General features: G+C 38.0%; 1 protein-coding gene across 3 annotated transcripts in view; it reads left to right on the plus strand.

Annotated features, from left to right (window-relative positions):
- Positions 1-23401, plus strand: part of LOC110908546 (probable LRR receptor-like serine/threonine-protein kinase At1g07650) — a 58865-nt gene extending 35464 nt beyond the window's left edge. Inside the window, exon 12 of one of the 3 annotated variants that reach the window (XM_035983581.1) lies at positions 23203-23401. In XM_035983581.1, the coding sequence (XP_035839474.1) occupies positions 23203-23233 (31 nt within the window). In that variant the 3' untranslated portion in view covers positions 23234-23401. Of the gene's footprint in view, positions 1-23030; positions 23050-23202 lie in introns of those variants that run through there. The other 2 variants (XM_035983591.1, XM_035983586.1) reach the window with 2 other exon arrangements.
- Positions 23402-26472: the final 3071 nt, after the last annotated feature.

Below are 26472 nucleotides of genomic sequence, written 5' to 3' on the forward strand. Positions count from 1 at the left end.
AATCACATAAAGTTAAATTTTCTTAGTATTAAGGTTTCTCTACTTTCGAAAACTAACATGTGTAGTAACAAATTTTTAATGTTTGGACAACATATTCACCTGCTGAGATTGCATTAAAGTTGATTATCAAAAGGAAAACACACCATCGGGTTGGTTTCTGGTGGCAAAGGCAAAGCCCGTCACACCCCGACCTAAGACGGAAACACCGAGGCATTACATATTGCATAACACTTGGACCAATGAAATACTTGTTGTTTTTATTTATAATCAAATAGTTCAAACATCAAACACCGAAAACAAATAAGTTCCCAATTTTAAGTAACTAGGTCTTTTGCATGCGTCCTAGGTTTACTAGACTTGACTACTAATTACTATACTGAAACGACTTAATTTGTTTTGCTGATGGGGGGGGGGGGGGTCTAACAAACTTCTAAAAATAACTAGAACTAACCAGACACGAACTGGGGCTAAAATTTGATCAGATGGTGGAAAACACATTACCTAGGTTTGAATCCTACACATGCATGATATATTCTAATGGTTTTGGAACTAATGTGGAAACCAAGATCTTAAGATGCTAAACTTACAGGTTAACTGAACAGGACCCTCGTCCCTTCTCGAGAAGACGTCTATGGATACATAATGAGCTGTTATTCTACTGGTTTGTAGGACTCCCTCACAGGCTATCCTACTCTAATAATAAAGCACCCTCAAACAATCTACCTCATGACACAAGAATCTAGGGAAAACTAAAAATTTGTAATCTAACACAGCTTAGCAGCTAGCAGACAGAGATCGTGAACTAGGGGATCTTCTTACGAAGGATCTAACCTAGAAACCTAATCACTCGAGATGAGCCAACGACCTCTCACCTCATGGCTATTAAAGATTGGTAGAGCACTTAATCCTAATCAAACCCTAATCACCTTTTCTACAGGAAATCGTATACTATTTGTCACACCCCTAATTTCCACGTATCACGGTGGGCCCGGTGGGGGAGTATCGTGACGTAGTTGATATCATCATAGTCAAACAACACAAATTATAAAGCACGGTGGAAGCAATAAAATAGATTTATTTAAACCAAACAAAATGTAATATCCAAGTATCACATAGTAGCTGAAATAGATCCACAGGCGGATCAAAATAAAAAGGAGAAAATTGTTCAACAGATAATGGCATCCAAGTTTGAGAGACTCTAACGATGCTAAGGAGTGGCCAGCCTATTATGTGTAGAACCTGCACTTAATCTTTTTGGGGAAAATACGTCAGTTTATACTGGTAAATACAATTTAACTGACTTATTTTGAAAATGTTTTTAAAATTGATTTGAATGCACATGGCACAAAACTTTTTATAACTTGGGATAATTAATCAAATCTAAACTTGTAAAAGAATTACATGTTTGTTATGCGTTTAGTCGCCCGGTTCGTGCCGGGTTTAAGATTAATAGACACACCACATAGTATAAATCCGCGGCGGGAAACCAGCGGTTATACCTTAATAAATATGGACACATTGTCGGGTGTACGCCTACACCCGCGTGTCAAGGTCGTGGCCATTTCATGAATGATGCCAAGGATATCCGGGACATGGTTATTAAACTCCCAAAGGTGTAAAACAAACAAAACCAATTTTCAAACGGGTCATCTTGATAATACTTAACCACTAATCGATTAAGGTCAAATGCCCGACCAAGCGGTATTTTATATACCTACCCGAAGCCCGTATAAGGGAAAATAAGTTAAAAATATTACCTGAGCAAGTATAAACCACAATAAGCAAATGCAAGTGTCTTTTACTGGGTCTCCTATTCTGGAACGAAGGTTTATAATAACCTATTAGAATCCTAACGGGTCTTTAATATAGCCTAAGCGTAGACCGGTTAGTTTCAAGGATAAATACGGTTTAATCACATGGAAGGCGAAAACCGGGAAGGAATGTGATTTAGACCCGACAAGTTTGAAGACTTTTATAATATGGGTAAACTAAACATATTCTTGATTTTGAGACAAAAATGATACGGTTTGACCCGTTTCGGCTAATATGTGTAAACTAGTTACATAAGCCGATCCGAACGCGAACGTGCGTAACGGACAACCATATAAATCATATACAAGTTTCCTGAGGTTATATGCACCAAATATGTTGTGATATTAGTATGATATGTCCTATTATGCCCAAAATAATTTTAAACTCAAACTACGCCTCATAAGGGCATTTTGGTCATTTAAAAGGGTATAAAAGAGTTAAACTAGCAATCTGAGTTATATATATCTGAATAAATCAGTAAATATACTTAGTTAACTATGTTATAACAGTGTAGTATCAAATATATGTGAATTTTATTAATTATAACCATCTTATGCACTGAAAGGGCATTTTGGTAATTTCACATAAGCCTAAAAGGTCGAAACCGAAAATCTGAGTTTGAAACCTTAGTTTACTGTTATATTATAAAATTTTACTAAATATATCAGTAGGTATTGAATCTTATATATATATATATATATATATAAACTAGTTTTGACACATACTATGTCGTAAAAATGCCTAAAAAGGCGATTTGGAGCCATTTCCGGGTTTTCAAAGAAAAGCTGATATTTTTATAATTCCAGAAGGCTCAAAATAGTATATTTAATATAATAAATCAGAAGAAAAAGGTTTGGGGGTCAAAAGGATTTATAAAACTCATTTTATAGCCAAAAAGGGCATAACCGGCAATAACCGAATTAAGCTTAAAACTCTAAGTTATGCTCAGCCTAAAAATAAATAAAAATCTCTAAAAATCCCAAAATATTATTATATATCACTGGGTATAAAGTTTGATATAAAAATTTGGGTTTAGATAGGCTATATGCAAATATGCTAATTAATTACTAAGAAAGCTTCTGATTACGTTAATGAGCATACCTCTTAATCTAGACCTCAAACTGATGTCAAATTTTGGTACAAGTTTATAATTCAGTAACTAAGATGTCTACCCTTTTATTTTTTCAAAAATCATATTTTATGTACATTTGGGCATAATGGTCAACATATGGGCTTTTAACGGAAATTTGCATAATAATTAGACAACTAGTGAACCAAGCCGTATAATCACAGAGGGTTATACTAACATGTTACTAGGTCCAAAAGAAGCTCTAAGGGAATCCTAAACTTGGCTAAAACGGGTCAGAACTGAAAGTCAAAGCGAAAGTCAAACTATGCGACTTTCGGTTCCAAACCGGGTCTAAACAGAAAATTGTCGAGTTGAACATATTGGGACATGTTCATACATTAGTTACCAGGTTACATTAATGATCAAACAGGTTGCATGTATCCTACATTGCTAATTATGAGTTAATTTGGATTTAAGCATTCTGTTGACTTTTTAAAGTATACTTTGACTCGACAATTAACATGGTTAGAGTGGGAATTCTGGAAATACCCTTTTAAGGGTTTGTTACCCACATAATTACCTACTTATAGGTATTTTTAGTTCGAGATTTGACTGAGTAATTATGGACTAATCTCGAAGTCAAATCTTAATTATGACAGTTTGACTTTTAGCTAATTAACTAAGCTAAAATGGATTAAGGGAGGTTAAGGACACTTACAAGAGTCCTAAGAATGCTTATGGAGCCTAAGAAAGATTTGTTGCTGTCCAGGAGCTCCAGAGAAGTCTTGAATAAAAGATCTAAGTGAGCAAGACTAATGTTCACAACTCAAGCTCCTTATATAGTGAATCTTCATGGCTCAAGATCATGCCAAGTGACTCTACAATTGTTGTGAGATGATTCCTGTCACACCCCGATTTCCACACGTCTCACCGGTGGGCCCGGTGGGGGATTACCGTGACGTAGTTGACAACAATATGGTCAAACCACACAATATTTGAATGCACAGCGGAAGCATAAAGATATATATTTTTCAACCAACAAATGTAATATCCAAGTATCACAAGTAGTCGAAATAATCCACAGGGGATCAAAAGTAAAATAGGAAACAATGTTCACCTGATAATGGCATCCAAGCTTGCGAGACTCTAACGATGCTAAGGAGTGGCCAGCCTATTTCATGTAGAACCTGCATTTAATCTTTTTGGGGAAAATACGTTAGTTTACACTGGTAAATACATTCAACCGACACTTTTGTAAAATGTTTAATAAAATAGATTTGAATGCACGTGGCACAAACTTTTATAACTTGGGATAATTAATCAAATCTAATCTTGTAAAAGAATTACATGTTCGTTATGCGTTCACTCGCCCGGTTCGTGCCGGGTTTAAGGTTAATTGACACACCACATAGTATAAAACTGCGGCGGGAAAACCAACAGTTATACCTTTATAAATATGGACACATTGTCGGGTGTACGCCTACACCCGTGTGTCAAGGTCGTGGCCATTTCATGAATGATGCCAAGGATATCCGGGACATGGTCATTAAACTCCCAAAGGCGTAAAACAGGCAAAACCAATTTTCAAATGGGTCATCTTGATAATACTTAACCACTAATCGATTAAGGTCAAATGCCCGACCAAGCGGTATTTTATATACCGTACCCCAAGCCCGTATAAGGGAAAATAAGTTAAAAGTATTTACCTGAGCAAGTATAAACCACAATTAGCAAATGCAAGTGTCTTTTACTGGGTCTCCTATTCTGGAACGAAGGTTTATAGTAACCTATTAGAATCCTAACGGGTCTTTAATATAGCCTAAACTTAGACCGGTTAGTTTCAAGACTTCCGGGAAGGAATGTGATTTAGACACGACAAGGAATGTGATTTATACCCGACAAGTTTAATCGTATGGAAGGCGAAAACCGGGAAGGAATGTGATTTAGACCCGACAAGTTTAAAGACTTCCGATCCGAACGCGAACGTGCGTAACGGGCAACCATATAAATCATATACAAGTTTCCTGAGGTTATATGCACCAAATATGTTGTGATATCAGTAAGATATGTACTATTATGCCCAAAATAATTTTAAACTCAAACTACGCCTCATAAGGGCATTTTGGTCATTTAAAAGGGTATAAAAGAGTTAAACTAGCAATCTGAGTTATATATATCTGAATAAATCAGTAAATATACTTAGTTAACTATGTTATAACAGTATAGTATCAAATATATGTGAATTTTATTAATTATAACCATCTTATGCACTGAAAGGGCATTTTGGTAATTTCACATAAGCCTAAAAGGTCGAAACCGAAAATCTGAGTTTGAAACCTTAGTTTACTGTTATAGTATAAAATTTTACTAAATATATCAGTAGGTATTGACTCTTATATAAATATATACTAGTTTTGACACATACTATGTCGTAAAAATGCCTAAAAAGGCGATTTGGAGCCATTTCCGGGTTTTCAAAGAAAAGCTAATATTTTTATAATTCCAGAAGGCTCAAAATAGTATATTTAGTATAATAAATCAAAAGAAAAAGGTTTGGGGGTCAAAAGGATTTATAAAACTCAATTTATAGCCAAAAAGGGCATAACCGGCAATAACCGAATTAAGCTTAAAACTCTAAGTTATGCTCAGCCTAAAAATAAATAAAAATCTCTAAAAATCCCAAAATATTATTATATATCAGTGGATATAAAGTTTGATATAAAAATTTGGGTTTAGATAGGCTATATGCAAATATGCTAATTAATTACTAAGAAAGCTTCTAATTACGTTAATGAGCTTAACTCTTAATCTAGACCTCAAACTGATGTCAAATTTTGGTACAAGTTTATAATTCAGTAACTAAGATGTCTACCCTTTTATATTTTCAAAAATCATATTTTATGTACATTTGGGCATAATGGTCAACATATGGGCTTTTAACGGAAATTTGCATAATAATTAGACAACTAGTGAACCAAGCCGTATAATCACAGAGGGTTATACTAACATGTTACTAGGTCCAAAAGAAGCTCTAAGACAATCCTAAACTTGGCTAAAACGGGTCAGAACTGAAAGTCAAAGAGAAAGTCAAACTATGCGACTTTCGGTTCCAAACCGGGTCTAAACAGAAAATTGTCGAGTTGAACATATTGGGACATGTTCATACATTAGTTACCAGGTTACATTAATGATCAAACAGGTTGCATGTATCCTACATTGCTAATTATGAGTTAATTTGGATTTAAGCATTTTGTTGACTTTTTAAAGTATACTTTGACTCGACAATTAACATGGTTAGAGTGGGAATTCTGGAAATACCCTTTTAAGGGTTTGTTACCCATATAATTACCTACTTATAGGTATTTTAATTCGAGATTTGACTGAGTAATTATGGACTAATCTCGAAGTCAAACCTTAATTATGACAGTTTGACTTTTAGCTAATTAACTAAGCTAAAATGGATTAAGGGAGGTTAAGGACACATACAAGAGTCCTAAGAATGCTTATGGAGCCTAAGAAAGATTTGTTGCTGTCCAGGAGCTCCAGAGAAGTCTTGAATAAAAGATCCAAGTGAGCAAGACTAATGTTCACAACTCAAGCTCCTTATATAGTGAATCTTCATGGCTCAAGATCATGCCAAGTGACTCTACAATTGTTGTGAGATGATTCCTGTCACACCCCGATTTCCACACGTCTCACCGGTGGGCCCGGTGGGGGATTACCGTGACGTAGTTGACAACAATATGGTCAAACCACACAATATTTGAATGCACAGCGGAAGCATAAAGATATATATTTTTCAACCAACAAATATAATATCCAAGTATCACAAGTAGTCGAAATAATCCACAGGGGATCAAAAGTAAAATAGGAAATAATGTTCAACAGATAATGGCATCCAAGCTTGCGAGACTCTAACGATGCTAAGGAGTGGCCAGCCTATTTCGTGTAGAACCTGCATTTAATCTTTTTGGGGAAAATACGTCAGTTTACACTGGTAAATACATTCAACCGACACAGTTGTAAAATGTTTAATAAAATTGATTTGAATGCACGTGGCACAAACTTTTATAACTTGGGATAATTAATCAAATCTAATCTTGTAAAAGAATTACATGTTCGTTATGCGTTCAGTCGCCCGGTTCGTGCCGGGTTTAAGGTTAATTGACACACCACATAGTATAAAACTGCGGCGGGAAAACCAACGGTTATACCTTTATAAATATGGACACATTTTCGGGTGTACGCCTACACCCGCCTGTCAAGGTCGTGGCCATTTCGTAGAATGATGCCAAGGATATCCGGGACATGGTCATTAAACTCCCAAAAGCGTAAAACAAACAAAACCAAATTTTTAAACGGGTCACATTGATAATACTCAACTACTAAGGTCAATTGCCCGACCAAGCGGTATTTTATATACCATACCCCAAGCGCGTATAAGGGGAAATAAGTTAAAAGTATTTACCTGAGCAAGTAATAACCACAACAAGCAAATGCAAGTATCTTTTACTGGTCTCCTATTCTGGAGCAAAGGTTTATAATAACCTATTAGAATCCTAACGGGTCTTTAATTTAGCCTAAGCTTAAACCGGTTAGTTTCAAAGGATAAATACGGTTTAATCGCATGATAGGCGAAAACCAGGAATGGAATGTGGTTTGGACCCAAAAAGTTCGGAGACTTGTATATTATGGGTAAACTAAACACATTCTGGATTTTGAGGTAAAAACGACAAGGTTGGACCCGTTTCGGCTAATTTATGTAAACTAGTTACATAAACTGAACCGAACGCGAAATTGGCGAAACGGGTAACCGCAAGAGTCGTACACAGGTTTCCTAAGTCAATATGCTTTAAAGAGGTGGTGGTATCAGTAGGATACCTTCCATTATGCCCATAGTGAGTTTAATCCCAATATACGCCCCGTAGGGGTATTTCGGTCATTTTAAAGATTATAGAAGAGATTTCCGGGTTATACAGGAAATCTGAGTTTTCTGACCAGGTTATAAAGTTCAAAATACTTTATTTATTATTTAAAATCAGTAGCAATTGGATTCGGGTCAAAATACCGTGCAGAACTCGTTTTATGTTCGAAAAGGGCATATTCGGTATTTACCGAATCAAGGCCACAACCGCAGGCTATGAACAGGTTAAAAATAATTAAAAATCTTTAAAAATCTCAAAATATTATTTTACATCAGTGTGTAAAAGGTTTGGTGTCGAAATTCGGGTTTAGATAGGCTTTATGCAAATTGCGCCGTTAAATTACAAAAGTTTTCTTAATTGCGCTATTTAGCATAACTCCTATTCTAGGCCTCGGTTTGACAAAAAATTTTAGGGACAGGCTTAGAATTCAGTAACTAAGGTTGTTGTTCTTTCACATGTCCAAAATTCTCATTTTAAAGATAAAAGGGCATTATGGTCAACCTTAAGCATATAACGGAAATATGCAAAAGACTCGGACAAACAACGAACTAGCCACAGAGGGTTATACCATCATGTAACCTGGTCCTAAGAGAGTCCTAAGGCATATCTAAAACATACCAACACGGGTCAGAACTGAAGTCAAAGCAAAAGTCAAAGTTTTGCGACCTTCGGTTCCGAACCGGGTCAAAATAGCAAATGGTCGGATCAAACAAGCTTAGACCAGTTACAATACTTATTATCAAGTTATATAAGTGATAAAACAGGTTACATGCCATCTACATTGTTAATTACGCGTTAAATCGAAAATTAGCATTCTATTGACTTTTTCTAAGCAACTTTGACCCGACATTTGGACTAGTTAGAGTGGGAATCAGAGGGTGCCCTTTTAAGGGTTTACTACCCACATAATTACCAACATATAACTACCTTTGATTCGACTAATCACTGGACCATTTGTGATTAATCGTTAAGTCAACCTTTAATTACGACGGTTTGACTTCTAAGCTATAACTAAGCAAAAACTTAACTAAGAAGGGTTAGGCACACTTACTGAAGTCCTATGCACAACCAGAGATGAGTAGTGAAGACACTTGAGCTCCAGAAATGATCGGAAGTGTTGAAATGAGGTGTGGTTACAATGGTTGCACATATGGTCTTTAAATAGTGATCTTAGATGCATTAGATCATGCCACACAACTCTACAAGTGTAACCAGATCATCAACAAGTGTCCCTGAGCGCTAGAGGTCGTTTAGGGTGCGCCCATGCTGTTAATAATGGCTCCTAAGTTGGTTAAAACACCAAACAGTGCTTCTGTCCGAATTTTCTGTTTCTGGGAGTCTGACGCGGCCCGCGTCAATGATCCAACCACTCTTACGCGGCCCGCCTGAATCTTCCTGTCAGAGCTCATATCTTTTACTGTCCACGCGGCCCGCGTAAGCCTTACGACAACTCTTACGTGGCCCGCCTGAGGCCTGCTGTAAGATTTTCAAATCTTTTTCAATTATTACAGTCGGCTCTTGGCGTTTCGAAGGGGTAACTTTGCACTTTGGGCCTCTCTTATTTACGTATAAGGGCCTCGTGACTTTTACCCTCTTTGTTAAGCCCTCGGTTAGTTTACAACTACCCGAAAAGTCCTAACTTTCAATGTTGACGCTTTTAACCCCTCATGTACGAATTCGATCATAACTTTCTCATTTTAAAACGGAACTTGATGAAATTTATACCATGCATTCTAGTGAGTATATTATACTGTTATAAAGCCTCGGGTTTGTTAAAGGGTCACTTAGAGGTATAACTTAAACATGTTGACACATTTGATCCCTGTAGTTTGTAATTTCCTCACTTTCTTCCACATTTTGTTCCGTATGATCCATGATTCATTCGTTTGAAGGTACGAGCATCACGTAGGGTTACTGTAAAGTATGTTTATCCCTTGTTGAGATTCTGAACCCTTAAATTCACATACTTTCTATGTTTGTCAGCTTTAGTCCCCCCTGTAGAAATCATTGCCACGTGCAAATTTATGACACGTGTCAATGCATTATAGGTCGCAAATTTTCCAGGTGTTACATCCTCACCCCTTAAAAGAAATCTCGACCTCGAGATTTACTGAAACAAATGAGGGTACATTTCTTTCATCGTGGATTCTACCTCCCACGTGTACGCGGGACCTCTACGGGCATCCCATTTAACCTTTACAATCGGTATATACTTTCTTCGAAGCTTCTTAACCTGTCGATCCTCGATTGACACAGGTTTTTCAACAAACTTCAAGCTTTCATCGATGTGCACATCTGTATGTGGTATAACTAGTGATTCATCAACGAAACACTTCTTCAAATTAAAGATGTGGAAAACATTATGAATACCACTGAGCTCTTCCGGTAAGTTTAACTTATAGGCTACCGATCCGACACGTTCGATGATCTCGAATGGTCCAATGTATCTCGGGCTTAACTTGCCTTTCTTACCAAATCGCATCACTCCTTTCCAGGGTGATACTTTAAGCAATGCCTTGTCACCTACTTCGAAGTTGAAAGGTTTACGCTTCAAGTCTGCGTAGCTTTTCTGCCTATCTCGGGTAGCTTTCAAACGGTCACGAATTTGGACAATCTTGTCCTCTCCAGGATGAACGGAATATCTGGAACTGTGGGCTTCCTGAAGGATAACGTCCCGGAGACCTCCATAAACAGGAACCCATATTCTTCCATTTAATCTCAGAATTCCGTCTTTGCCATAGGATAACTGTTCTTCAGTTACTCCTAGCTTTTTGTTAGGATAGTTAGCTTCTGACACAGCTTCCTTCTGTGCAGCTAACAATCGTTCATTCAGACTGTTCTTGATTTCAATGCTCTTGGCATTGATCCTTATTGGTTTCACTCTTTCTTTTCTGCTCAAGGCATCTGCGACTACGTTGGCTTTGCCTGGATGGTATCTTATTTCGCAGTCATAATCGTTCAGAGTCTCCATCCAACGTCGCTGCCTCATATTCAAATCTTTCTGATTGAACAGGTGCTGGAGGCTCTTGTGATCAGAATAGATCACGAATTTAATGCCATACAAATAGTGCCTCCATAGCTTTAGTGCAAATACAACGGCACCCAACTCCAAGTCATGGGTGGTGTAATTCTTTTCATGCACTTTTAACTGACGTGAAGCATAGGCAATGACCTTGCCTTTCTGCATAAACACACATCCCATCCCGGTGTGTGATGCATCACAGTACACTACAAATTCTTCCATTTCGTCCGGCAATGTCAACACAGGAGCATTGCTTAGCTTCTACTTAAGGATATCAAAAGCTTCTTGCTGCTTAGGGCCCCAATTAAACTTTATATTCTTTCTAGTTAAAGAAGTTAGGGGTGCAACAATCCTTGAGAAATTCATGACGGCTTCAACCTTGGCGGGATCCACTTGGATACCACGCTCACTGACTACATGTCCAAGGAATTGGACTTCTCGTAGCCAAAATTCACATTTAGAGAATTTGGCATAAAGCTTTTCTTGATGAAGCAATATAAGGATACATCGAAGATGCTGCTCGTGGTCAGCTTGGCTTTTTGAGTAGATGAGTATGTCATCGATGAAGACAATGACAAATTTATCCAAATACGGCTTGCAGACGCGATTCATGAGATCCATGAATGCGGTAGGCGCATTAGTGAGCCCAAAAGGCATCACTAGGAACTCGAAATGACCATAACTAGTCCTAAATGCAGTCTTGTGCACATCTTCGTCCTTGACCTTCAATTGATGGTAGCCTGACCTTAGATCAATCTTGGAAAAATAGTTTGCTCCTTGCAACTGATCGAACAGATCGTCGATCCTGGGCAAAGGATACCTATTTTTGATAGTAACCTTATTAAGCTCACGGTAATCGATGCATAGACGCATCGAACCATCTTTCTTTTTGACGAACAAGACTGGTGCTCCCCATGGAGATGAACTAGGTCTAACAAAACCTTTGGCTAGCAGATCATCTAGCTGCGTTCTCAATTCTTTCATTTCTGTTGGTGCCGATCTATAAGGCGCTCTTGCAATAGGTGCTGCTCCTGGAATGATGTCGATACTGAATTCCACTTGCCTATTTGGTGGCAAACCAGGCAGTTCATCCGGGAAAACTTCAGGGTAGTCAGAGATGACTGGGATGTCTTCAATCTTGGGTTTCTCCTACCAATGGTCACCTGTGCCATATAAATGACACATCCCTTCTTCAAACATCTGGATGCCTTTAGCATAGACACTTGCGCAGGCAATCCATGCCGAGTATCTCCCTGAATGGTAAGTGGTTCTCCAGACGGGGTCTTGATCACCAGTTGCTTCTTGTTGCACACAATCTGAGCTTGGTTATGCGATAACCAATCCATACCCAACACTATGTCGAAACCAGCTAGCTTAAAGGGTAACAGAGATAAAGGAAATGAGTGGTTCCTAATGGATATGACACATCCTTCTAACACAGTTGAGACTGTTTCCATAGTCCCATCAGCTAACTCTACCTCATAATTCACCCTTAAGGCTTTAACAGGAAATTTTAACAACTCACAAAACTTATTATCTACAAAGGATTTATCTGCTCCAGAATCAAATAATACTCTTGCGAATACATCATTAATGAGAAACGTGCCGGTTATGACGTTGTCGTTCTGGATAGCCTCTTGAACATTCATCTGAAAGACCCTGGCGTTGGTCTTTTTCCCTTCTTCAGCCTTCTTCACTAGCTTTGGGCAGTTAGTCTTGATGTGCCCTTTTTTATTGAAACTATAACAAGTTGCATCCTTTAGTTTCTTGCACTCAAGAGTCCTATGCTCAGAGGACTTGCAAATCCCACATGCCTTCGGCTGGGATTTCTGTTCATACCTGCACCTCCCGAAATGGTGCTTCTTGCAAACCTTGCACTTGGGCCTATCGCCCGACTGCTGTTCACCCTTCTTGGTCTCAGACCCCCTCTTGTGGTCACGGTTCCCCCGATGCTTCTTGCTTGACCGACGTGAATTATCATCTTCACGTTTCCTTTTCTCGGTGTCAGCATTTCTCAATGATCTCTGCCTCACTGCATCCAGTGTGAGAGACAGAGATATATCTGCTACGGATCTAAATGTAGCGGGTCGAGAGGCCTTCACGCTACTTTGATTTTTAGGGCCAGACCCCCAATGAAGCGCGCGGTCCTTTTGGGTTCCGGGGTCACAAGGTATGGAACCAATCTGTACAGGGTGTTGAAACTTGTAAGATATGCCTGGCAATCCAAGTTCTTCATGACTAGTGATAGGAAATCAGATTCTATATGCTCGATCTCGTGTTGAGGGCAATAGTTTTCTTTGATGAGAGCAACAAATTGCTCCCATAACATGCTGTACAAAGCAACCTTTCCAGAGGCTTGAACCAATGACCTCCACCACGCTAGGGCTTCACCCTTAAATGACTAGGATGCAAACTTTACCACATCCTTCTCAGCACAACCACTAATGTCCACAACAATGTCCATTTCGTCCAGCCAGGTCATGCAATCCACAACGCCTTTTTCCCCAGTAAAATCTCGGCGCTTGCAGGAAACAAAATACTTATATGTGCAACCCTTGGCGCGAGGTGCATCATCGAACACTATTTTCTTAGGAAGGACACTATTCTCATTTGATGAATGCCGATCATCATCTTTCTTAGGTTTAGACTGGGTAGAGGGTGGTTTGCTATGAGATTCAGAATGGGTTCTTGGTTTAGAGTGTGGTGCAGATCGCGTCCTACTTCGAGACTCGCTATAATCTTCATACTGCCGTTCTAAGGCTGTTTTAACAGCGTCGTCTACTAACGCTTTTAATTCAGCACCCGTTATATTAATTTGGGCGTTATCATTCTCATTATCCTTTGGATGACTGCTGTTTTCGTCCGAGTCAGCCATTGTAATCTTGAGCTGCTACATAAGATAATAACAGAAGTCTTATTCGGAAGTTTATTATGGAATTACCCTTATTGGGTAATTCATCAACCATGGTAAACGTAGACCATATTTGGTTAATTTATTACTGACATTTATTTAGGATTTTAATATAACTTATCCTAATTACAAATAATATTGTTAGTTGCACAGAAGCCTAGTCACAGGGACATTTTTATATTATAAGCCAGGATTTCAGAGAATCAAGGCATGTAGGTTTGAACATAGTTCCTTACCTTTCTGACAGGGAGTCATAGACTACCGCTGTCCCTTGTCTTATATGACAATGAGTATAGCCCGTAGGCACTACATCACTAATGGATGCTTGATAATCGATCATCATACTTGATGATTTAAACCCATGATTTATAAATCACTAATTTAGGTTTTGGAATCCTTAGAAGGATCCTTGTGTAAATAACACGTGTGATTTTAACGAATCACGTCTGCCAGGAGTGTTAACATGTTTACAGAGGTTAACCGGAATATGAATATTTTAATCAGGTCTTACCATCTTGGCCGGGTCTTATAATGACACAAGGCTAGGTTACACCATTAAGACTCTTTATTTAATAACTAGTAGGCAGATTAATTGAAAAGGAATGACTTTTGATTTATTTATTTCATATACTAGTGCATATAATGACAAATATGAAATTTATAAACGTAACATTCCAATACCTATAAAAAGATTACACACTGCCCTAAACGGGACTTTGAAATAGACAAAATACCTACGCAGAGGTTATACAGAAAACAAGTCCTCGCAGGGACCAAATACTAGGATAGATGTCCACACAGGGACTGAAAGATAAGCCCACGCAGGGACTGAAAGGCGAGTCCACGCAGGGACTAAACACACAATAAATGTCCACGCAGGGACTAAAACAAATAAATGTCCACGCAGGGACTAAAACAAATAAATGTCCATGCAGGGACTTGATTTAAAATAGGAAATACAATAGTACATATAGAGACTAATGATCTCGCTTCTTCTTCCCTTTTAACAGGTTTGCTAGGCCTTTGAGGAATCCACGATTGTTCTTACGTCTTGCTAGAAATCTCGCTCCACTTTGTTCAAACGGTGGAGAATTTCTTCCTGCTCTGGTGGGGAAAAACGCAGCTGCTGCGATAAGTGCTGAGCCGGAGGTCTAGCGGGTATTGGGTACCCATGAGTTGATATCCCATTCCCCAAGGTGTTTCATAAGGTACTTCAGGGTGAAGGGCGTGGTAGTTTGCCGCCGCTTCTATGTATGGGTCACCACCCATATAGTTATAGTGAGTGTGAGCTGGCTGCTCAAATGGGTTGTACGCTGTGGATCCGGCGTACGCAGGTATCGGGTTATCATAGCCGAACGGTGGCGGAGGTGGTGCAACTGGTGCAGAATTCATCTCTGCAGGGTGACCCAAAGGTCCACCCATTTGTGGGTCTTCTGGCAGTGGCGGAAAATGACTTCCACTCGAGTGGCGATGGGTGCTAAAGTGAAAATCCCCTCCTCGTGTGGACATCCGTGCGCCTGATCTCCTACGCCTTGGCGGATCTGGAGGTGCTTGTTAAACTGGTGGCGGCGGAGGCGGTGGCGTAAGTGCCACGAAACGTGAATCCTCGGAAGGATCCTGATGCTGTTGTTGTTGCTGCTCATGAGGTGATGAATGGTGAGAGGGTGTAAAGTACCACTCGCACTGGTTGAACCTCGCCTGGTAACTGTCTGGACCCTGATAGGGTGTTCCATGGAAGGATGACCCATCAGAGATCTCGATGGGATGGTTGGGGGTACCTCTTGCAGGTTCGATGGGATCCGTGTCCTCGTCCATATCCATCGCATTGTCTTCGGAGAAATGGTCCTCTGGTCCTAGTGGGTTAAAACCTACTGGTTCTTGGATAAAGTTTGCCGGGTTGAATCGGACCTGAAAGGCAGGAGTAGGGTCGCCATAGGAATGGTGCGAAAGGGATCGCTGGAGAGGTATATATGAAGGTTGAGGGTTATCGGGTTCGTTTTCTGAATTCGGCCCAAAAGAGTGATGGTATGAAGGTGTCGAACTGTGCGAGGTAGACCGTCTAGCGGGCTCAAAGAGGTTCCTCCTACGCCTCTGAGGTTCTTCACTCCTTGTGCTCGAAGGAGCTCGCATATGTGAAGGTCCGGCCTCGTGATCATTGTGAGTAGTGATCGGCCCTTTGCCTCTTCCTGCTCTTCTGATTGCTGGTGGCATATTTCCTGCTTTCATAAATTTTAAATCAACAGTAAACAATAAAGGACAATTAGAACATCAATCCGAATTCGTCCTATGTTCTTGTCTAGACTCGAGTATGTGCAATTGTGTCATTGAGATTAAACACATAAGGATAGAGTTTAATTCACTCAACGTTGGCTCTGATACCAACCTGTCACACCCCGATTTCCACACTTCTCACCGGTGGGCCCGGTGGGGGATTACCGTGACGTAGTTGGCAACAATATAGTCAAACCACACAATATTTGAATGCACAGCGGAAGCATAAAGATATATATATATATATTTCAACCAACAAATGTAATATCCAAGTATCACAAGTAGTCAAAATAATCCACAGGGGATCAAAAGTAAAATAGGAAATAATGTTCAACAGAAAATGGCATCCAAGCTTGCGAGACTCTAACGATGCTAAGGAGTGGCCAGCCTATTTCGTGTAGAACCTGCATTTAATGTTTTTGGGGAAAATACGTCACTGGTAAATACATTCAACCGACACTTTTGTAAAATGTTTAATAAAATTGATTTGAATGCACGTGGCACAAACTTTTATAACTTGGGATAATTAATCAAATCTAATCTTGTAAAAGAATTACATGTTCGTTATGCGTTCAGTCGCCCGGTTCGTGTCGGGTTTAAGGTTAATTGACACACCACATAGTATAAAACCGCGGCGGGAAAACCAACGGTTATACCTTTATAAATATGGACACATTGTCGGGTGTACGCCTACACCCGCCTGTCAAGGTCATGGCCATTTCGTAGAATGATGCCAAGGATATCCGGGACATGGTCATTAAACTCCCAAAAGCGTAAAACAAACAAAACCAAATTTTTAAACGGGTCACATTGATAATACTCAACTACTAAGGTCAATTGCCCGACCAAGCGGTATTTTATATACCATACCCCAAGCCCGTATAAGGGGAAATAAGTTAAAAGTATTTACCAGAGCAAGTAATAACCACAACAAGCAAATGCAAGTATCTTTTACTGGTCTCCTATTCTGGAACGAAGGTTTATAATAAGCTATTAGAATCCTAACGGGTCTTTAATTTAGCCTAAGCTTAGACCGGTTAGTTTCAAATGATAAATACGGTTTAATCACATGATCGGCGAAAACCGGGAATGGAATGTGGTTTGGACCCAACAAGTTCGGAGACTTGTATATTATGGGTAAACTAAACACATTCAGGATTTTGAGGTAAAAACGACAAGGTTGGACCCGTTTTGGCTAATTTATGTAAACTAGTTACATAAACTGAACCGAACGCGAAATTGGCGAAACGGGTAACCGCAAGAGTCTTACACAGGTTTCCTAAGTCAATATGCTTTAAAGAGGTGGTGGTATCAGTAGGATACCTTCCATTATGCCCATAGTGAGTTTAATCCCAATATACGCCCCGTAGGGGTATTTTGGTCATTTTAAAGATTATAGAAGAGATTTCCGGGTTATACAGGAAATCTGAGCTTTCTGACCAGGTTATAAAGTTCAAAATACTTTATTTATTATTTAAAATCAGTAGCAATTGGATTCGGGTCAAAATACCGTGCAGAACTCATTTTATGTTCGAAAATGGCATATTTGGTATTTACCGAATCAAGGCCACAACCGCAGGTTATGAATAGGTTAAAAATAATTAAATATCTTTAAAAAACTCAAAATATTATTTTACATCAGTGTGTAAAAGGTTTGGTGTCGAAATTCGGGTTTAGATAAGCTTTATGCTAATTGCGCCGTTAAATTACAAAAGTTTTCTTAATTGCGCTATTTAGCATAACTCCTATTCTAGGCCTCGGTTTGACAAGAAATTTTAGGGACATGCTTAGAATTCAGTAACTAAGGTTATTGTTCTTTCACATGTCCAAAATTCTCGTTTTAAAGATAAAAGGGCATGATGGTCAACCTTAAGCATATAACGGAAATATGCAAAAGACTCAGACAAACAACGAACTAGCCACAGAGGGTTATACCATCATGTAACCTGGTCCTAAGAGAGTCCTAAGGCATATCTAAAACATACCAATGCCGGTCCGAACTGAAGTTAAAGCAAAAGTCAAAGTTTTGCGACTTTCGGTTCCGAACCAGGTTAGAATAGCAAATGGTCGGATCAAACAAGCTTAGACCAGTTACAATACTTATTATCAAGTTATATAAGTGATAAAACAGGTTACATGCCATCTACATTGTTAATTACGCGTTAAATCGAAAATTAGCATTCTGTTGACTTTTTCTAAGCAACTTTGACCCGACATTTGGACTAGTTAGAGTGGGAATCATAGGGTGCCCTTTTAAGGGTTTACTACCCACATAATTAACAACATATAAGTATCTTTGATTCAACTCATCACTGGACCATTAGTGATTAATCGTTAAGTCAACCGTTAATTACGACAGTTTGACTTCTAAGCGATAACTAAGCAAAAACTTAACTAAGAAGGGTTAGGCACACTTACTGAAGTCCTATGCACGACCAGAGATGAGTAGTGAAGACACTTGAGCTCCAGAAATGATTAGAAGTGTTGAAATGAGGTGTGGTTACAATGGTTGCACATAAGGCCTTTATATAGTGATCTTAGATGCATTAGATCATGCCACACAACTCTACAAGTGTAACCGGATCATCAACAAGTGTCCCTGAGCGCTAGGGGTCGTTTAGGGGGTGCCCATGCTGTTAATAATGGCTCCTAAGTCGGTTAAAACACCAAACAGTGCTTCTGTCCGAATTTTCTGTATCTAGGAGTCTGACGAGGCCCACGTCAATGATCCAACCACTCTTACGCGGCCCGCCTGAATCTTCCTGTCAGAGCCCATATCTTTTACTGTCCACGCGGCCCGCGTAAGCCTTACGACAACTCTTACGCGGCCCGCCTGAGGCCTGCTGTAAGATTTTCAAATCTTTTTCAATTATTACAGTCGGCTCTTGGCGTTTCGAAGGGGTAACTTTGCACTTTGGGCCTCTCTTATTTACGTATAAGGGCCTCGTGACTTTTACCCGCTTTGTTAAGCCCTCGGTTAGTTTACAACTACCCGAAAAGTCCTAACTTTCAATGTTGACGCTTTTAACCCCTCATGTACGAATTCGATCATGACTTTCTCATTTTAAAACGGAACTTGATGAAATTTATACCGTGCATTCTATTGAGTATATTATACTGTTACATAGCCTCGGGTTTGTTAAAGGGTCACTCAGAGGTATAACTTAAACATGTTGACACATTTGACCCCTGTAGTTTGTAATTTCCTCGCTTTCTTCCACATTTCGTTCCATATGATCCATGATTCATTCGTTTGAAGGTACGAGCATCACGTAGGGTTACTGTAAAGTATTTTTATCACTTGTTGACATTCTGAACCCTTAAATTCACATACTTTCTATGTTTGTCAACTTTAGTCCCCCCTATAGAAACCATTGCCACGTGCAAACTTATGACACGTGTCAATGCATTATAGTTCGCAAATTTTCGAGGTGTTACAATTCCAGGTGCCCCTATGTGGCTAAATACTGCCTAGCAAGTCCCTGGTTTCGAAAACCATGCTCATAAGTCGGTGCAAGAGGCTGAACAGGCAGCTGTCCAGTTTCTGCTGCCAGCGACAGGCTTACGGACCGTAAGCCTAAGCTCTTGTGGTCCGTATGCAGCTCTTGCGGACCCTATGCTGAAATGGTTGCGGTCCGTAACCGACCTTTGCTGAAATCGCCCAGGTATGCACCTTACGGACCGTAAGCTTAAAGCCATACGGTCCGTAACCGATGGCCATAAGCCAAAAATTTTACAAACTTCCAAGTATTGACCATGCAACTTACAAGTCCGAATTCACATGCTATCCTTTTCAGTTGTGGGTCCTTTAGCTCAGCCATTGCATGCTTTCATGTCCCTTACATGTTTTTGGATCCATGTGGGAGTTTAAAGTTGACGGAAATACCAAAAACAAGTCTTGGATTCTCATAATAGTTGAACAAGTTAAATTAACTACTTCCAACTCGCATTAGACTAGGATTTAAATCAAAATTTTAGTAGTAACATTCCTAATAGCCCAATTTCCATATAAAGGATGGAATTTTATTTATTTAGAAAACAACCGGTTAATATATAAGATGTTTATCAAACGATTTAAGGATCTTGGAATTTATAAATTTGGGCCGCTCAGAGGTGTTTTAATAACATGTTGCCCTTGGGTCGTTCAGAGGTATTTTTAATAACATGACGCCCTCTTTAAAATCCTACCATACATCTTTTTATTTGATCCGGGTTCCTGACACGTTTGTCTCATGACACGTGTCTTTATTTTATTGGGCAGGAATTTTCGAGGTGTTACACTATTAACTATAAAAAAGCCGCTAACACAAAGTCCACGACCTAACATACATTCTTACATAGAAGACATCCACAAGAACGCAAGTGAAACATATGATAAGGTTAAAACAAGAACAAGTACGCATATACATCAAATCATTGAAACCAAAGTTCGTTACTTTAGTACTTAAATCCACATAATAAATCCAAAACCGACATTAACATAATCAAAAAATGTAATCATCGTACGACCTAGGTAGAGAAAAGAAATCTTGCCTAACATCTTTAACAATTCAAGAACAAGATCTAATTTAACAAGCATAATCATGATTGAAAGATAATAAACGAAGAAACGAAGAAACCCGATGTAGAAACCATGGAAATCTGGATCTGAACGTCCAAAGTCTTCAACTTTATGCTTCACCATCATCAAAATTACCTTCTCCAAGATTAAATTCGTCTAGGGTTTGCCAAGTTATGGTTTTTAGAGTATAAATTCGTATTTATAACTTCTATAACAAAATCCAAACCCTAATCAGTTGATTCGTGAATTTTAACCCCGTTGCGTCATGTGACCATGTGCTCCCGCGACGTGGGCTTCCTATTTGACCAACTTTGACTTTTAGCTCGTCGCATCATGCGACGAGCCTTTCCTTTCCTCGCGAATCATGTGACGAAGCCTGTTTCTTGGTTTTCCATTCCCGTGATCCTCTGGATCACGTACGACTTGTCCGGAGGCTCGGTTTCTTCCATATTGACTCGTTTTTAGCTCGTTCTCTTTCGGAACCCTGCAAAGCACACATGACACGATAATATACTAAAAGAAAGATAAAAGCCACACAAAACGACTCGAAATATAATACAACCTATACATGGAAACAGATGTAATTTACATTACATCACCCATACATCGCAAGACACAACTTTAGGTCCGACTATGCTTGAGATAACTCCTTCATCTATCGAGACAACCCTACCTCTAATGAGGTCCACTTATGAATGTAAGTCCAGCAAGCTACCAGTTTATTCCAACTCTACTTACTTAGCTTCCTTTGCTTCTTTATTGCAAATGTACATTTGATAACTAAACACGAACTGTATAGAGATGTTGTTTCTAATCCTCTTTGCCAGAATAGCTTCGTTGAGAATGATTCTAGTCTAGTTTGTGGCCTATTAGAAGTGGAAGGCGCTCTAGTTTAAAGAGGGAGAAGGAGCCCTTGAACGGAAAAATATATAGGAGGATTTATTCAATCACATAGTTTGAGCTCCTAGTATATGGCGTCGTCGGGGTTTCTATTTGATTGTATCGACAAGCCCAATGAATTAACATTTACCTATTGGTCCAGTTCATCATTCTTGGGAAAGCAGATCATTTTTTATGAAAGGGATGAGCTTCAAGAATGATTCGGAGTTCTTAGAGTGGAACCACATAGTACCAGACACTAGATAGATTTCCAAAGGTTGAAGAGCTAACTACCCTTCATCAGACACAACTATAGGATTTGGTTCCACTACCACCTGGTAAACATGCAATTGGTTGTCATTGTGTATATAAGATTAAAACAAGTTTGATGGGTGTATTGAGTGATATATGGTCAAACTTGCAGCAAAAGGATATTCACAAAAGTATGGTATGGATTATGAGGATAAATTTGCCCTTCTCTATTTCGAACTCTTATAGTAGTTACATCTTTTTGTCGGTGGAAGATTTATCAAATGAATATCAAGAATTCCTTTCTGAATGGTGATCTCCATCAGGAGGCTTTCATGATCTCTCTTCCAGGAATTGCTCATTAGCGCGGTGTAGTTCGGAAAGTATTATATGGTCTCAAACAGGTTCCTCGTGGTTGGTTTGAAAAATTCTCTACATATTTTACTTCCCTTGGTTTTGTTCCTAGTAATCACGATTCAGCATTGTTTATTTGATTTACGAGTGTTGGATGCTTTCTTCTATCTTTATATGTGGATTATTTCATTATCACAAAGATGGTTATGATGGTATTGAGTCGTTGAAGAGTGATTTGGCTCACCATTTTCTATGAAGGATGTATGCTACCGTATTTTTTGGGTATTGAGGTGGCTGAGCCTGAGAAAAGATACCTAATTTATCGAATATATATATATATATATATATATATATATATATATATATATATATATATATATATATATATATATAGGGTTGAGTTCATTTCAGAACTCTAAATAACTACAGAACTTTCAGAACTCCTAATAAACAATCATTTTATATATAAGTTTTTGTATTTAGGATCTTTTTATCATCTATTATATGTATTTCTTTGATTACACACATGTTAAAAGTAGTTTACGTATGTTTAATTGCCAAAATTATATATATGTGTCATAACTAATTACATATATGTAAAAATAACTAGTTTACATATGTGTAACTATAAAATTAAATATAAAAAATGATAAAATTACTCTTAACATGTATGTAATCGTAAAAATACACATAATAAATGATAAAATTATCCTAAACATAAAAATATATAAATAAAAAGATTGTTTATTAGGAGTTCTGCGAGTTCTGTAAATATTTATGGTTCTGAAATGATCCCGGCCCTATATATATATATATACATATATATATATATATATATGTGATCGGTTTCAACTAGCAAGACTTGGCAAGACTTTCTGATAATACAACTATAGACATTTCTCTTGAAACCAATGCATGATATTCTCCCACTGATAGTGTTCTCTTGATTGATCCAAGTTTGTATCATATTATTGTAGGTAGCTTGCTTTATCTTACAACTACTCGTTCGGATATTGCTCATGTTCATGTGATTAGGCAATTTATTACTGCTCCTAACTCTGTTCACTAGGAGTTATTCTTTGTATTCTTCTTTAGTTCTCCCGTGATATCATCGTGGCACTCAGTTTTATAGTCTTTTGTTTCCCTCAGAATCCTCTTTGGAGTTGCGTGCCTAGAGTGATGATGATTGGAATGATGATCGTAATGTTCCCAAATCCACCACTAGTTTTTTGTATTTTCCTTGTAGATTCATTAATCTCATGTAAATGTAAGAACATGATGTTATTTGGAGATTTGAGATCTTCTACTGAGACCGAGTATCGTGCTATGGCTGTTACTAGATGTGATATTGTTTAGTTATGATGGTTCTTGCAAATATGGGTGTTACAATATCTCAGCCTACCCCTAACATTGTGATAACTAAAGTGTTATGCAAATTGTTAAGAACTCTATTTTTCATAACGAACAAAACATATTGAAATTGATTGTCTTTTTACTCGTCATCATCTTTAGCTTGGAAAAATCTCACTTCGCTTCGTTCCATCAGCCTTGTAGATTGTGGATGCGTTCACCAAGGCTCAATTAACGTCTCGATCTCGGTTCTTATGTGACAAACTCTCAATGCTAATTATTATTGCATTGTGACTTTAGGGGGGAGGGCGGGGATGTTAGCATGATAAATAAGTTTACTTTACTGTGGCATTTGGCCAATTACCTAGTAAGCATGTAACCCGGTTATACAACATGTATTTCTTTTTCTTTTGGTTCTTGATGCATTTCTATTGAATAAATTCTAGCCGCTTTCCCTTTGCATATGTTTGTTTTTCAACACATGTGAGAGTAAATGAACTTTACTTGTGGGCCTCAACCCCAAGTTTGTGAGGAGGGAGTGGATACATTTAGTACTACCCTACGCAAACTGTAAAAACTATATGTGTAACTAACTCGTAAATTTACTTTATCCTAAAGCTTATTTTTATATCTTTTATTAATGTAGAGATATAAGTTTCAACAATCTTAGTGGAAAGATCCCACCATCTTTTTCCCAACTAGTAGATGCAGACTACATGTATGTGAGACTATCTTCAACCATATTTCATCTCCATCTAGTTAATAAGTATGATCATTCTCTAAGGTGACCACTATTTAATAGTTTTTTGACAGAAAATAAACTTACTGGACCTATGCCTGGGTGGGTGTTGTCAAGCACCAAGAACGTGTAAGAGGATTATCTTTCCTTTATAATTATCATTTCACTCTACGGTTCACATCATCAAATGATAAAATAAATAACCTTACTAAATTTTGGTAAATGTATGTCTTGAAAAAAAGGTGATGCAACCTAACCATATTAGTAGGATATATAACTTGGTTTCCAAATAGGTAATTATACTACGAAGGTAACCATTTATGCATTTCCAGGGATGTTTCATATAATCATTTTACATGGGACAGAGTTTCCGCTCCCAAAAAGTGTGAACAAGATCCGACGTAAGTTGTTCTTCTTCCCCATAACAAAAAGGTCACATGTATGTATGCATGCATGCTAGAGTTGGGTTTGTCAGGGCATTCAAAGTCCGTTCCTCATCCTCACCTATATTAATGTAACTCGTTACCCCTAAAAGTAATTCAACTTTTAAAAATCTCCCATATTATATTCTCCATGTCTATCTCAATTTAGTTAGATAATAATTTATTAATAAGTTTTTGTTATTCTTTCTCTTTCTTTCTTTCTTTCATTCACATTTATTTAATATATATATATATATAGGGAAAGGTTATCATACAAAACACCTTATCGTACATTAACATACGCGAAGGGTGTAACCGTTCGATCAGGTAAGTAATCACGCATGGAACAGTTTTTTTTTGATAATCACGCATGGGAGGCACAAATCACGCATGGAACCCTAATTAATCACGCATGGGGGCCTTTATTATACAAATCACGCACGTTGTATGTTAATCACGCACGTTGTAATCTTGTCGCGTACGTTAACGTACGTTTAGGCTTTTTGTACATTATACTTATTCTATATATATATATATATATATATATATATATATATATATATATATATATATATATATATATATATATATATATATATATTAAAGACAAAGGTCGGTGTTCCTTTAACTTTTGAAAAATAACATATATAGCCCTTACACTTTTATCTTCTTTCAACTTTCAAATAACCATCAAAAGTTACAATTCCAACCCTTATATTTTTAATTCTTTCATTTCACACTCTCAAACTAAGTAAGTTATTCATTTCCAACTTTGGTAATTGATAACTTTGATCCACCAACTTTTTGTACTTAATAACTTGACGTCTTATTTTACTACGAATTGCTTTTACGACTATAGATCATAGCACACATTAATATACTTTTTTATCTATGTATAACCATGTTAATGTCGAAATTACTTTTACGACTTTACACGGTTCTCTAAAATATTGTTACAACTTTACACCACAATGAGCGATTCATACTCTTTTTTTATCCATATCTAATGACGTTAATGTCAAGAACGTACTGTATATAACAAAGTCAAACACGTGTAATGTCGCGTGTAGGTATCACACGTTAATGTCATCACCGTATACTGTAACCGCAATGCTTATATTATACAGAGTTAGATCGGATATGTCAAAACATGTTTTTTATATGGTTAACGAATCATATAACGTGTCACCGACTATAAACAGCTAAGGTGTCGCCACCGTAATGCGCGACGTATGGTAGTTTTAACGTACCTGTCATTTTAAATTCACGTTTCAACGTAAACGACTCACGTTTTGACATAATTTTTTCTCTCAAACGAGTCTGGTACAAAATAATACGTTTTTATACTTATTTTGTGTACGTTCGTAAACTGTGTTAGAAAGCGAGTCGGGTCAAATATAATGCGTCTTCATTCGACGAAGACGTAAATTTTTTTTGGATAAAGAGTCAAGTCAAATATACACTATAAATGCAAGTTATTATAACTTTCGACGCCGCCGCAAAGCACGGCAGGTCAATATCCTAGTTATATATGGAAAAGGGATGAAGAATGAATAGTAACTACACAAAACTTAGGGATGGGGAACATGGATGGAGTAGTGTTTTTTATGTTTTTCTTACAATTTCTTTAATTTTTGAGGATGGAAATGGAATCGGGGATGAGTTGAGGATACATTCATATATTCTTAATGAAAACAAACTTTTTTGTTGTTTGTCTCAGAAATGTGGTGGAGAGCTATTCTTCCATAACGAATGAACAGTAAGACTTTACATTTTGCTAACTTCGTTTAAGGTCACACTAACCAAATCAAGTGTTGTGAGCATCATAACCAGGCCATCCGGGTCTTGGCCCAATCATAAATAAGTTGTTAAAGCCTGGTCACTTCCTTGCAAGAAGGGCGATATACT

This window comes from Helianthus annuus, chromosome 2 (assembly GCF_002127325.2).
Source record: "Helianthus annuus cultivar XRQ/B chromosome 2, HanXRQr2.0-SUNRISE, whole genome shotgun sequence".
NCBI lineage: Eukaryota > Viridiplantae > Streptophyta > Magnoliopsida > Asterales > Asteraceae > Helianthus > Helianthus annuus.